General features: G+C 40.6%; 1 protein-coding gene across 1 annotated transcript; it reads right to left on the bottom strand.

Moving 5' to 3' along the window:
• Nucleotides 1-2,561: 2,561 nt before the first annotated feature.
• Nucleotides 2,562-4,405, bottom strand: LOC146673362 (uncharacterized; the record flags this gene model as incomplete). The annotated part of the gene is made up of 6 exons (XM_085402652.1): nucleotides 2,562-2,773; nucleotides 3,079-3,256; nucleotides 3,420-3,592; nucleotides 3,705-3,793; nucleotides 4,109-4,220; nucleotides 4,318-4,405. Coding segments are annotated over 6 exons (777 nt in total), but the record flags the coding sequence as incomplete, so codon positions are not given.
• Between the last annotated feature and the right edge of the window lie 10,689 nt (nucleotides 4,406-15,094).

Here is a 15,094-nt window from a genome sequence, read left to right as displayed (position 1 = left end):
TGGTTAGATACCATATTTCTAAGATTTTCAGGGCCGAGTACAATAACCTCAGTTTTATCTGAATTAAGAACCAGAAAGTTAGCGGCCATCCAGGTCGTGGTGGGTGGGTTCTTTTACATTTTGAGAGAAGCCAATTGAGTCTAATAACAGATTAAATGCCATGTTGAGGCTGTCATTTTTAGCATCTAGATCAGGGGTGCCCAATCCCGGTCCTCGAGAGCTACCGTCCTGCAGCTTTTAGATGCATCCCTACTCCAACACAGCTGAATCAAATGGTTTGATCTCTTCAGCATGCCATCATGTTTGGCAAAGGCCTGATAACAAGCCATTCATTTGATTCAGGTGTGTGGGAACAAGGATGCATCTAAAAGCTGCAGGACGGTAGCTCTCGAGGACCAGGATTGGGCACCCCTGATCTAGATGGATGTTAAAATCACCCACAATAATTATTTTATCTGAGCTCAGAACTAAATTAGATATAAAGTCTGAGAAATCAGAGAAAAACTCTGTGTAAGGCCCAGGTGGACGATACATGATAACAAGTGAGACTGGTTTCTGAGTTTTACAGCTGGGGTGGACAAAGCTAAGCATCAGGCTTTCAAATGAATTAAAAGTCTGTCTTGGTCTTTCGTTAATTAATAGGCTGGTTTGAAAAATTGCTGCCACACCGCCCCCTCGGCCTGTGCTTCGAGATTTCTGGTAGTTAGAATGACTCGGGGGTGTTGATTCATTTAAACTAACATAATCATCCTGCTGCAAGCAGGTTTCTGTAAGACAGAGTAAATCGATTTGTTGATCAACAATGATCCTTCCGCAGTGACAATTCTCAAGATTATCCTCAAGTCTTCAGTCATGAACCTTGACCCTCAGTCACACAGTAAGAGACTGATGTTGTAAAGAGGATTTTGTTTTTTGAGATTATTATTACATTTTCTAGAATAAAATATATACTTTTATTTAATAACTCCATTAAATTTCTGTTTTCATGGATGCCTGGATGTTAAACTTAATTGTTACACCTGGTAAAGCAGCAACGCTGATCATTTTATTACAGAATTTAGACAGTTTTCAGCGCTCAGTGATGCCGCAGTGAGTAAAAACCTTAAGCCGCTTTGTTCCATATGCTTCCTGATTGTCCTTTCAGACACTCCGAACCCTTTCGCAATTTCCCTTGCTGTTAATCCACAGAGAACATGATGCTCTAGAATGGCAATTGGTATGTCAAAAGGTGGGCGCCCTGTTCCGTGACTTTGCCGCTGTTCCGTGATGCTTTGCTGGAGTACTTCATGGAAGTACTCCAGATGGTAGAGTGACTTCATGGCAGTCACTCTACCATCAATGTCTTGGTTGGAGAGTACGGAAATAAGTCCAAGAATTTCAATAAATTCCTCAGTTTTATTTGTCACATGCTCCGGCTGAGCAATTCCAGCTTCAACATTATCTGCTAGGTCTAAAATCTCGCTTACCAACTTGAGAGAGATTTTACGAAAATCCCCCATGACGGTAGCCATGTTTTGAAAGGAGCCACTTCAGACCAAAGTAATAGTTTTGACTCAATCTGCGTTAACCCCTCCTATTTGCCTTGATGGGTGAGGCTGACAGATAAAATGAATTCAAGATGAGAGCCACGCATCAGGACAGCCAAAATGAAATAAATAAATATATTATTAAATAATTAATTAAATGTGTCAATAATTAATTAAAAAGTGAAATACATAAATAATTAATTAAATGTGTCAATAATCAATTAATTAAATGTGTATTTAATTAATTCATTATGGCAGTCCTGCAGTTCCATACATGGGAGCATTGAAATTTCAAATTTCTGCGTATGACTGTACATGTGGTCTTTGCAAGAGATAGTAGCATTTTTATCCAGAATTATTCTTCTCCTTCTAAAAAAAATTCGTGCACATTTTTTGTTCAAGGAAATATGTTTCAAGCAGTCTTTTGTTGTCAGAATTGTTGTTTTGGACTTCTTATGAAACCCCTTTATTACAAAATTGTCTAATGACCTATCCCAGATAGCAAGGAAACATTGAAACAATGTTGAGTCAATATCAGGTGATGTCATTGAATCAACGTTGAAGTGTGACGTTGACCTAACGTCACTCTTGCACCCTTTTTTAACGTTGAAACAACGTCAGGTTTTGATGTTGAATCAATGTTGAAACATGACATTGATTCAACGTTATATTTTCTAATACTGTTGACATTGAAACAATGTCAGATTCTGATATTGAAACACTGTTGAGCTATGGTGTTGATTTTCCACCTCTTTCGCACAGTTGCTTTTTATTAAAACAACAGTTAAATCATGACTGGAAATCTACCTCTCTTTATAGGTATTTTAACCAACACTAAACTACTGCATGTTTCCATCAATACTTAAACCACCTAAACACATAATTGTACTTATTCCTCAAATTGGACACCCTTTAAAAAAAAAAAAAAACAAATGTCTCACAATGTATCATGTCAATATTAATATCCTAAAATAAGAAAGCATTGCATGTGATGTAACAGAGAAAAAACTAAACAAAAAAAGGTCAATAGGCATGTTTCGTTTGCTAAATACTTTATTAAAAGACAGTTTCCTATTTACATTTATATGTTTCACAGAAGTTTGTAATTTTTTACTCTGGGATGGGGATGCATGATGTGCGTCCTGCACCACCCAAACAATCTGGGGCGTATTGGAGCCATTTCTGCACTGCTTGTGCAAAGACAAACTCGGACATAGAGTTTGCCCCTAACTGCTGCGTCAGGCCATCTAGGACAAAAATATACACACACACACACACACACACACACACACACACACACACACACACACACACACACACACACACACACACACACACACACACAAACAAAAAAAGTGAATTAGAGCACATGAATAAGCTCTTGTTAACTGTCTTTAAAACAAAATAAACATGGGGTCCTCGGGCTGTACAAACTACAACCCGAGGACTAAACAAGCCAAAGACCAAAGACTCCATCTCCAGATTAACCGGACATGAAAGTCTTGTTATTAAGAAGGACAAAGTAATATAGCAAAAAAACAGTAAAACTTACCAAATATGCATTTGCAGAGCGCTGTATCTTTAAATGCCCTTTTTTGCTTTGTCTGGTCCTTGGTTTTTTTCCCTGCCCAGTTTAGTACCGAGGCCAGCTCGTTTGTAATGGCATAAGCCATTACACGGCGGACTCGCACCTCCAGTGTGGTCCCTCCAATCAAGGCAAAGCGTCTCACCTATAGACACATTTTAAGAGATGGAATTAGCGTGTCTCATGTCTTTAATGTGTATGCAAGTGCTTGTGTGTTTAATCAACAGGCCGTTGTTATGTATTTAAATCACATCTGACAGCTATTACACTTTATAGTTACAAAGTGTACATAAACTTTATATACTTACCATTGCCTTATTTGCCTCTTGTGATTGAAGAGCTGCCTCTGCATTGTTTAGCTCCTCAATGTTGTGCAAGGACAAATCCAGAGGCAGTACCCCAGCATCTACCGATTCATTGCAGCCGGTATTGCGGATGGCTCTGACCTCCTCACGGAGTTCGTTAACAGCTCTCTTCAGGTCTGACAGAAAAAGATAATTTTTTTTAAGTATTTAAGAATACAGACAACTTGTCAAAAGTTTCCTTGTGTCACACACAGATATGTACAAAGACACCAGACAGTATTTTATTACCTGGTATTTTCACTCGAGGGGGCTGGGGAAACCGTTTTTTTGTGGGCTGCTCATCCTCTGAGTCACTATATGTGTACAGGGGATTTGGTCTAAAGAAAAAAAGTTGAAAACGGTCAAAAATAATTACAAATGTGCTTTTGGAATATTATTTCCTAAAGTTACAGTTTGATTTATAACAACACACACAGGAAACTGAGATGTGCAAGAAGGTACAGTATACAAGGAATTTTTGAAGTGCACAAGTGTACACGGCTTTGCATCTATAAAAAGTTTACAAGCTTCCACTTTTTGGACTATATTATGTGGTGATATTGCAGTATGGAAGCACCACAGATATGTATAAAAGACAAGATCATAAATTCTTAGCAATCAAAGATATGTTTGTGAAATAAAAAAAGTTTTACTTGTGCTTTCTTTTATGACTGGTCTGAGTTTCAGCTTCGGACTGAAGGTCAGACGTATCACAGTGTTCACTTAGATATTTCTGAAGACTGCGTTCTGCTTCGTGAAATGTGTCTGGAAGTACAAACACAATGTATGGCCAGACATAAATTAGGACACGAAAAACTTGTTATTGTTACATTTATACAACACCAATCCAGATGATACCCACCATGGCTTATTAGAAGTCGGACTGGTGCATAGGTGAGCCATGTTGCACCAGGATGAACTCTCCTCTTTACTGTGGCTTGGATCCTGAATGTGTCTCACGGAGGATATGGAGGCCATGACAATTTCTCCCCATTTATCCATGAACTAGGGACTATTTCTGTACCACCAGTGCTGAACTGCACAATGCACCAGTCTTTCATTTTTATCTTTTTTTAAAATTTGGAGTCCTTTTTTGCCCTGTCTAGGATAAACAGGAAACAGATAATTACAATATATTTCATAGTCACTACAAAACTTGATCTATTGATTGAACTAAATAATAAATAATAGCTTAAAATGTATATAGGCAACAATTACAAGCAAACCCGATAAAACAAACTCTTTTTTTTTTTTTAACATACAACTGCGTGTGTATATGTAAGCATTTAAACACTGAAGATAATAAAATTAACAGTATTTTGTCTAAGTCTGCCATTGTAGGAATTCATGGCACCGAGACAAAAACTTGGCGCACAGTGTGGCATCACAATAGGCACACACCTTCAACCCTGCGTTTTCTCCGTCTTCCTCGTCCACACATAAATGCTAAAACGGAGTTTTCAAAAATATCCGCCCTGGCAGGCGTCTTTAAAAATCTCAGTTTACGTGTGGACAAAAGGTGCAAACGCAAGGTAGGTGAGCGTGCAGCGTAAAGTTTGAATTGAGTGCGAATCGAAGCGGGTGCTCTCCAATCATTAAAAGTAACAAAGTCATTGAACACATTTATACAGTTACCTTTACGTTTATCAATCATATATCACAGATTTACAATTTTTTGTAGTACTATGCTAAAAAGCAACTACAGAGCGAAAGTCTGGGTCAAGCGCCGAGGCGACGGCAAGAACAAAGGAACCCTCGAAGCGTTAAAGCTAGCTTTGTAAGGGAATATAACGGAAAAGTATGAAACGAAAATGTTTTCTTTGTTGATAGACTTTGTTCGCAGTGCAATTTATTTGTTGCCGGATTGTAAGATGAAAGTAGACACAATTTCGGACTCCCACATTTTTATCCGAAACTTTACATTAACAAGTTTTTTTTTTTTTTTACTGTTATTCAAATGCAACCATGGAAATAACGAATAGAACAAAAGTCATTCATTCTTACCTTATACTAATCGTGGTGCAGGCCAGTGCAGTGCATGAACTGATGCCTTCTCCGGTCAATTCCGCTGAGAGTAAATCTAATGTCCCGCTCTACTGTACAAGACAATGGAGGGACGTACCAATGTGATAGGGGTGCTGCGGAATAGTCCAAGTGGTAGCAGCTTTAATTTCCCGCTCAACCATAAATTGATGATTTTTCAACGTGATTGTTGTCACCTTGTCAACTATAAATAGATCAACAATCAACGATGACAGAACAACAGTGAATCAATGTTATTTCAATGTCAGTGTCAGGTTTCATCAGTATTTCAATGTTGTTTCAACATTGGTTTTGTGTTGACATTTCAATCCTGACGATTCTGATGGTTCAGATGGAAAATCAACATCTGTTCAATGTCTCCTTGCTATCTGGGGTCATTCACTTTGAACAATTTAGGATCTTCTTCTCACCATACCAAAGATGCTGGCAGGTCAAAACTTGGAGTATCCCTAACTTGTATGTAGAGACATATACCACTATATGGCAAAGAGCAATATGTATCAAAAGCTTAAAAGCTACCTTCCAGGATGATCAATTTTCAATTCAATTCAATTTTATTTATATAGCGCCAAATCACAACAAAAGTCGCCTCAAGGTGCTTCATAGATACAGAGAAAAACCCAACAATCATATGACCCCCTATGAGCAAGCACTTTGGCAACAGTGGGAAGGAAAAACTCCCTTTTAACAGGAAGAAACCTCCGGCAGAACCAGGCTCAGGGAGGGGCGGCTATCTGCTGCGACCGGTTGGGGTGAGAGAAGGAAGACAGGATAAAGACATGCTGTGGAAGAGAGACAGAGGTTAATAACAGATATGATTCAATGCAGAGAGGTCTATTAATACATAGTGAGTGAGAAAGGTGACTGGAAAGGAAAAACTCAATGCATCATGGGAATCCCCCGGCAGCCTATGTCTATTGCAGCATAACTAAGGGAGGATTCAGGGTCACCTGGTCCAGCCCTAACTATATGCTTTAGCAAAAAGGAAAGTTTTAAGCCTAATCTTAAAAGTAGAGATAGTGTCTGTTTCCCGAATCCAAACTGGAAGCTGGTTCCACAGAAGAGGGGCCTGAAAACTGAAGGCTCTCCCTCCCATTCTACTTTTAAATACTCTAGGAACAACAAGTAGGCCTGCAGAGCGAGAGCGAAGTGCTCTAATAGGGTGATATGGTACTACAAGGTCATTAAGATAAGATGGGGCCTGATTATTTAAGACCTTGTATGTGAGGAGCAGGATTTTGAATTCAATTCTGGATTTAACAGGAAGCCAATGAAGGGAAGCCAAAACAGGAGAAATATGCTCTCTCTTTCTAGTCCCTGTCAGTACTCTTGCTGCAGCATTTTGGATTAGCTGAAGGCTTTTCAGTGAGTTTTTCGGACATCCTGATAATAATGAATTACAGTAGTCCAGCCTGGAAGTAATAAATGCATGAACTAGTTTTTCAGCGTCACTCTGAGACAGGATATTTCTAATGTTAGAGATGTTGCGCAAATGGAAGAACGCAGTCTTACATATTTGTTTAATATGTGCGTTGAAGGACATATCCTGGTCAAAAATGACTCCAAGGGGCCTCACAGCGTTACTGGGGGCCAAGGTAATGCCATCCAGGGTAAGAATCTGGTTAGATACCATATTTCTAAGATTTTCAGGGCCGAGTACAATAACCTCAGTTTTATCAGTCCCTGTGTATGAGCCCTTAGTGCGCAGGGTGCCACCAGCCACCCGCACAGTGCAGAGATGGTCAGAGGAGAGCGAGGAGGCTCTTAAGGACTGTTTTGAGTCGACTGTGTGGGAGGTGATCTGTGACGACCATGGAGAGGACATCGACAGCCTTACTACATGCATTACTGACTATATTAATTTCTGTGTGGATAACACCGTACCTACCAGGACTGTACGGTGTTTCTCCAACAACAAACCTTGGATTACCCCAGAAATTAAAGCTGTCCTCAAGCAGAAGAGGAGGGCCTTCAAATCCAAAGACAAAGAGGAGTTGAAAAGGGTGCAGAGAGAGTTGAGGGGACTGATAAGGAATGGGAAGGACAGCTACAGGCAGAAGATGGAGAACCAGCTTCAGCAAAACAACATTGGTGAAGTCTGGAGAGGCCTCAGAACCATCTCAGGCCACAAACAGCAGAACTCTCTGCCTGGGAGGGATGTGAGGTGGGCAAATGAACTGAATCATTTCTTCAACAGATTTGATTCAACCATGAGACAGTCTACAACATCGGCTGCAGACTCACCCACCCCCACTGCTGCTGTTCCACCTCTGACACCTCAGACACTTCACACCTCCTCTATTCACCCTGCTCACTCCCCCCCACCCCCAACAACAGCATCCAATACACACTCAACACAAGGCTCCAGCCTGTCTCTCTCAACCACCCAGGTTAGGAGGGAACTGAGGAGGATTAATGGCAAGAAGGCAGCGGGCCCAGATGGCATCAGCTCGAGGGTCGTCAGGTCCTGCGCGGACCAACTGTGTGGGGTGATGGAGCACCTCTTCAACCTGAGCCTGAGGTTGGGAAGAGTCCCACAGCTCTGGAAAACCTCCTGTGTTGTACCTGTGCCAAAGACTTCACGCCCCAAGGACCTCAACAGCTACAGGCCGGTGGCTCTGACATCCCACCTGATGAAGACCCTGGAGCGGTTGGTCCTGGCTCAGCTTCGGCGCCTAACAAGCTCATCACTGGACCCACTTCAGTTTGCCTACCAGCCTGGCATTGGCGCGGATGATGCCGTCATTCACCTCCTACATCGTTCCCTCGCTCACCTGGAGACCGCTGGAAGCACTGTGAGAATCATGTTCTTTGATTTCTCCAGTGCCTTCAACACTATTCTTCCCTCGGTTCTGAAGGACAAGCTGGAGAACTCTGGAGTGGACCATCACCTCACTACCTGGATTTTGGACTACCTCACCGACCGACCACAGTATGTGAGGACTCAGGGCTGTGTGTCGGACAGGGTCGTCTGCAGTACGGGGGCCCCACAGGGAACGGTTCTGGCTCTGTTCCTCTTCACCATCTACACTGCAGACTTCTCCCACAATTCCACCCAGTGCTTCCTGCAGAAGTTCTCTGATGACTCTGCAATAGTCGGCCTCATCACTGATGGGGACGACAAGGAGTACAGAGGACTGACTCAAGACTTTGTGGACTGGTGCCAGCTGAACTACCTCCAGATCAACGCCAGTAAAACCAAGGAGCTGGTGGTAGACTTCCGCAGGCACAAGCATTCTCCACTGCAACCACTGAACATCCAGGGTATGGACATTGAGGCTGTGGACAGCTACAGGTACCTTGGTGTTCATCTGAACAACAGACTGGACTGGACTCATAACTCAGACGCCCTCTACAGGAAAGGGCAGAGCAGGCTGTACCTGCTGCGGAGACTCAGGTCGTTTGGGGTGGAGGGCCCACTCCTGAAGACCTTCTATGACTCTGTGGTGGCTTCTGCTATCTTTTATGGTGTGGTCTGCTGGGGCGGCAGCATCTCTGCTGGGGACAGGAAGAGACTGAACAGGGTGATCCGAAGGGCCAGCTCTGTTCTAGGATGCCCTCTGGACCCAGTGGAGGTGGTGAGTGACAGGAGAATGGCGGCTAAGCTGTCATCCCTGTTGGACAACGTCTCCCACCCCATGCAGCAGACTGTGACAGCACTGAGCAGCTCCTTCAGTGGGAGACTGCGGCACCCACGGTGTGGGACGGAGAGATTTCGCAGGTCTTTCCTCCCCACTGCTGTCAGACTCCACAACAAAGACTTTAACTGAACAAACACACACATCCACACATGTGCAATAACACTAAGTGCAATAATCTTTTCTGGCATCGTTGTATTTTTACTCAGTTGTATATAGCATTCGTATTCTATTTTTATCTTATTGTATATTTTTATTCTATTTTATTCTACTGTATATAGTATATTATTTTATTCTATTCTGTACAGCTGTGTACTGTATTTATTCTTATTGTATTCTAATTTTTGCGTCATAACTTTTGCACTGTCCACTTCCTGCTGTGACAAAACAAATTTCCCACGTGTGGGACTAATAAAGGTTATCTTATCTTATCTTATCTTATCTGAATTAAGAAGCAGAAAGTTAGCGGCCATCCAGGTCTTTATGTCTTTAAGACATTCCTGCAGTTTAACTAATTGGTGTGTGTTATCTGGCTTCATGGACAGATAGAGCTGGGTGTCATCTGCATAGCAGTGAAAATGTATGCTATGTCTTCTAATGATGCTGCCTAAGGGAAGCATGTATAATGTAAACAGAATTGGTCCTAGCACTGAACCCTGTGGAACTCCATAATTAACCTCAGTGTGTGAAGAGGACTCTCCATTTACATGCACAAATTTGAGTCTATTAGATAGATATGATACAAACCACTGCAGTGCAGTACCTGTAATACCTACTGCATGTTCTAATCGCTCTAATAGGATATTATGGTCAACAGTATCGAATGCTGCACTAAGGTCTAGCAGGACAAGCACAGAGATGAGTCCACTGTCAGAGGCCATAAGAAGATCATTTGTAACCTTCACCAAAGCTGTTTCTGTGCTGTGCTGAGCTCTGAAACCTGACTGAAACTCTTCAAATAAACCATTCCTCTGCAGATGATCTGTTAGCTGTTTGACAACTACTCTTTCAAGGATTTTTGATATGAAAGGAAGGTTGGAGGTTGGCCTATAATTAGCTAAGACTGCTGGGTCTAGAGATGGCTTTTTGAGTAAAGGTTTAACTACAGCTAGCTTTAAGGCCTGTGCTACATAGCCGATCATTAGAGATAGGTTGATCATATTTAAGATATAATTTAATTTAAGTTAAATATGATCAGTCAACACCATTTCAACTCTGGAAGGGATCCTACTTCTCAGCCACTAAATTGTTAAGAAAATCTGAAAAAATCTATCTAAATAAATACGTTACCTTTGTGAAATTTTAATTTGCCTTTGCTAATTAGTCAAACAACAATGGAGTACAGCAGTCTGCATGGTATGTGACAAAGAATAATGACAGAGCAAACACTTATATCAACCAGTTATCTACCTCAGTGGTTACAGAATGCAATCAGAACATTTCATGCAAAGAAGAACTTGTACATATGAGTAGATCTTGCGATGGAGAATTATATGAAGACAAAAACATGTGACTATAGAGTCTTCATCTATAAGAACACAATAACAAAATACAGAGAGGTTCAAAATCTTAAAATAGAGAGACAGGCAAGGGTTATTTATACTAACTGACATTCTAGGGCTAGGGAAATATAGAACAGCTGGGTAAACAGGTGAGACTGACTGGGGACAACCACACAAAAAGGTAAGACTAAAAATGACTACCAACATAAAAAAGCAACCGATTAAATGGGGAAACAAAAACCTTAAGAAAACTAGGAATCCTACAGTTAAAAACATGACCAGTGTGTAGCATCAAGTAAAAGGGTATTTGGGGGAAACAGCTGTTCTTTCATTTTTTAGTCCAATATGGGAAAATAAATCTTTTACTCCTGGAAGTTCTAATGTAGGTTTCAAGTGTTGTCTAGATGTGATCATCACCATGAATCCAAAAGTCAGACAAAACATTAAAATTAACATAAGGAAAAGACAGTAAAGCAAAACAGAGATATACTGAGGGAACTAATAAACTAATTTAAACATCAACTCACATTTAGAATTTAAGATTGAGGAGATCAATAGGATCAACTAAAAATCAAAGCACAATATAGACCCTGGACTATGACAATATTTTATCTTCTGACAGGTATGATCTTTCGTGGGAAAATGTTCCAACCATCCATCCCAGGGTCGTGATTGCTCCAATCAGGTTCAAGAGGAGGACTGTTTAGTGCCATCAAGCAGCTCAACCAGTGGCAGTGAGATAAGAAATCCCCCATCACATTCTTTGGGTTTTCACTTTCGTCTTTAGGGAAACTCTGTTTTTTGAGAGAATATTCAGTTTTACATTTTCAAAATGTAAAAATCTTTAGCAAGGGTTTTCTGTTCAAGCTGACCACTGGCTCATAATATCTTAAACGTACATTCATATAAACAGTTTCCCCATGTGTACTGGATTGTCCTGAAATATGTGTAATGCGTAACAAACCTTCAGACCAGCTGCTCTGTGGAAGAGGGCCAACTGAAGATCTTGTATTGTTGACTGTCTGTAAACTTGCACCTGAAAAAGGAATTGCTGGTTTTTACAAGAATTTAACAAAGTAATCCTCCAGTCTTGGACAGCTGTTTCCAAGTCCCTTCCATGTTACCTTTTTAATTACTGTTTCACTGCTTTGCTCGTTCAGTCCAAACAGTTCATCTACTTGTTTCTTCTTTTGCTTCATTTGCTCCGTTGCATCTGTAAACCTTTTCTATAATAATGATTTTGGAGTTCATCCAAAAAAACAAAAGAGACAATTATTACTTAGTGTAACATGAGGAACTTTCAGTTGTAAGTACTAATATTCTACTGAGTTACCACACTAACAATACTGTACCTCAATATCATTTTTAACAGACGCTAGGTCTTCATTGTTTGCCTTCAGATGCTTTTTGATTTTTCGCCACTGTCTGACTGTCTCTTCATACATCTCTATTAGTCTGGTTTGATTAACTGGGTTGTTCATGCCCTGTGATCCCCCTGTCTTGATTGAAAGAGCAATGTCCTTTGCTACCCTGTTAAAAAAAAATCATAGACATTTTATTTTTTTATATCATTTGTAAAAACAAGCTTTTTCTTCATTTTAACTAAGAATTGAACTCGACTCAACTGACTTCCAGTACGGTACCTGTCTTTGAAGGATCTCAATTCTTTCTCTCTTTTTTTTAATTCAGACCTGTGAAAATACAATAACATTTCCCCATGAATATTACACAACCAAAATAAAAAATTAAAAAGTTTAATTATGTGAATTATTTAAAATTTAAGTGAAGGATTTTCCAAATTAACTTGTGATCAAAAACAGATTCCAATGAAGCAATTATATTCAAGCACTCAAACTCTCAAACTAATTGTGAAGAAACAGTTGCTTTGGAGATTGATTTTGAAGCAACATTTAAAATATTTTCTGCAAAAATACACAAGGATAGGAGCAAATCTGTTAGCCTTGGCAATAAAATCAATTAAAATGACCCCCCCCCCCCAAAAAAAAAAAAAAAAAAAAGAAAATCTGTTGTTCCTGACACACCAATGTTAATAAGGACTGAATCACAACAGAAATATAGAAATATACAATTAGCATCATATACTGTATGACCAGTCAGTGAAGATGTCTGTTATTTCTTCTTAAAGCAAAACATAAAAAAAAAAACATTACTTTGTCCTTTGAAGTTCTTCTTTGAGAGTGTTGATCTTAGCAGACATGCTGTTGGAAACATAAAAAAATCTGTATGATTAAAATTTGATTCAGTGATTTTTGGTTTTGACAGGTGGCTGCTTAGGTGTTTCTTCTAGGAAAGTGCTGTTCTAGGCAGGTCTATACAAAACAGGAATCCGGTTTTGTACTTACCAGAGTAATTTGGGTTTGGCCGTGGACTGTGGGGCACTTGTTTGCATCCTTTTTACACAATAGCATTATCAAGATGGGGCGATAGGCAAACTTACCAATTTATGTAATGGACTACACCACTACACTTGCATACCTACAACTGAGGAAGTGGAGACTGTCAGAAAATGCCTACAAGAAGAAAGTGCCTTGGAAAATAGAACCAGCTTCACCCCTGATCAGATTTTCACACTGTTAGACCTTTGCCTTACCACCACATATTTTAAATAACAACAAGGGTTTTTACAGAAAAAAAAAAAAAACATGGCTGTGCCATGGGTTCCCCGGTGTCACAGATTGTAGCCAACCTTTACATGGTGGAAGTGGAAGAAAGGCTCTTGGTTCCTTTAATGGGAGACCTAGCCACTGGTACAGATATATAGACAACACCTGGGTCAAAATCAAAAAGCAAGAAGTGGAATCCTTCACTGCACATATCAACTCTGTGGATAAAAACATAAAGTTCACCAGGGAAGACACAAAGGATAAGAGCTTGCTATCCCTGGACTGTACCATGTGCATTGAAGAGAATGGAAACCTAAAAATTGAAGTTTACCGCAAGCCCACACACACGGACCAGTACTTCCTCTTTGACTCCCACCACCCTCTGGAACACAAATTTGGAGTAATCAGGACCCTAAAACACCGGGCAGAAAATGTTCCCTCTAAGCCTGAAGGGAAAAAGAAGGAACACACACATGTAAGGGAAGCTCTTAAAACATGTGGTTATCCAGACTGGGCTTTCATCAAGTCAGCAAAGACGCGCTGAAAAGAAGACAAGGTACCAATTACGGAGGATGAGAAAGACAAATGCAACAATATTGCCATCCCCTATGTAGCTGGTTTACCAGTACAGCAAGGAATGCTCAGACCTCTACATTAGAGAGACCAAACAGCCACTTCATAAACACATGGCACAAGATAGAAGAGCCACCCCTACGGGACAAGACTCGCCTGTTCACCTGCATCTAAAGGACAAAGGTCACTCTTTTGACGACACCAATGTTCACATTTTGGACAGAGAAGACAGATGGTTTGAAAGAGAAGTGAAAGAAGCCACTCTGAATGACCATCTTTGAACAGAGCCTGTGGTTTACGACACCAACCATTTAAAATCCAGTTTTGAGATCCCTTCCCAGACGCCTTAATGCCCACTCATTTCTGGCCCTTTTGACCACAGGAAATCACATGATAGGGTGGGGCTAGGTTTCACTAGGGGTTCACCTGAAACCTTGGCTGTGACCCACACCCATTTTCACACCTTGGCTCGTGTGATTAGTTAGAGGCTCAATAGGGGGTACATGACCCTCTTGCGGACACTCCCATAAGGCTTAAAATTTGGGACTCCCCACCAATTGTGCTTAGAATTGAAGAAGCAGGGAGTGGATACATAAGTGGGGCTCTTGCTCACCCACCTAAGAATCACACCACATGAGATCACTCTTCCGCGTGCTTTTCTCTCAAATACAAGGTCACTCACCACTAAATTGGATGAGCTTGGACTGTACACTATTACATAAAGAGCTACAAGAGACCGCTGTGTTTTGTTATTCACGGACGCCTGGCTAAATTCCAGAATAACAGACGCATAGATGGGTCTGTTATGCTGATGTGCTAGGCCAATAGAACAACCGAGTCTGGTAAGAAATATGGTGGTAGTTGCTGTGTTTAGATAGAGAAGGAATGGTGTATGAATATAACCATCACTAATTAAAAACTCACTGGAGTTGGAGTATCAGGCTCTTATTGTCGACCATTTTATCTGCTGAGGGAATTCACAGTAACTATTGTCATAGCAGTTTATATACCAATTCAATTTTATTTATATCATACCAAGTCACAAACACAGTTGACTCAAGGCGCTTTATATAGTGAAGAAAAGACCCTACAACAACACAAAGAAAATACCAAAAATCAAACTCAATTTTAAAAGCAAGAAACCTCCAGCAGAGCCAGGCTCAGAGAGGGTTGGCTGTTTGTTGCGACCATTTGGGGTTAGGTGAGTAAGAAAGGACAAAAGTCATGCTGTGACAGAGAGCCAGCGATTAATAATAACT

Source organism: Rhamphochromis longiceps, linkage group LG3 (assembly GCF_057381845.1).
Source record: "Rhamphochromis longiceps isolate RC_006_pf linkage group LG3, R_longiceps_female_GT1.1, whole genome shotgun sequence".
Lineage (NCBI taxonomy): Eukaryota > Metazoa > Chordata > Actinopteri > Cichliformes > Cichlidae > Rhamphochromis > Rhamphochromis longiceps.
The sequence above is the reverse complement of the archived record's forward strand: the minus strand, read 5'-3'. Positions and strand labels throughout refer to the sequence as shown.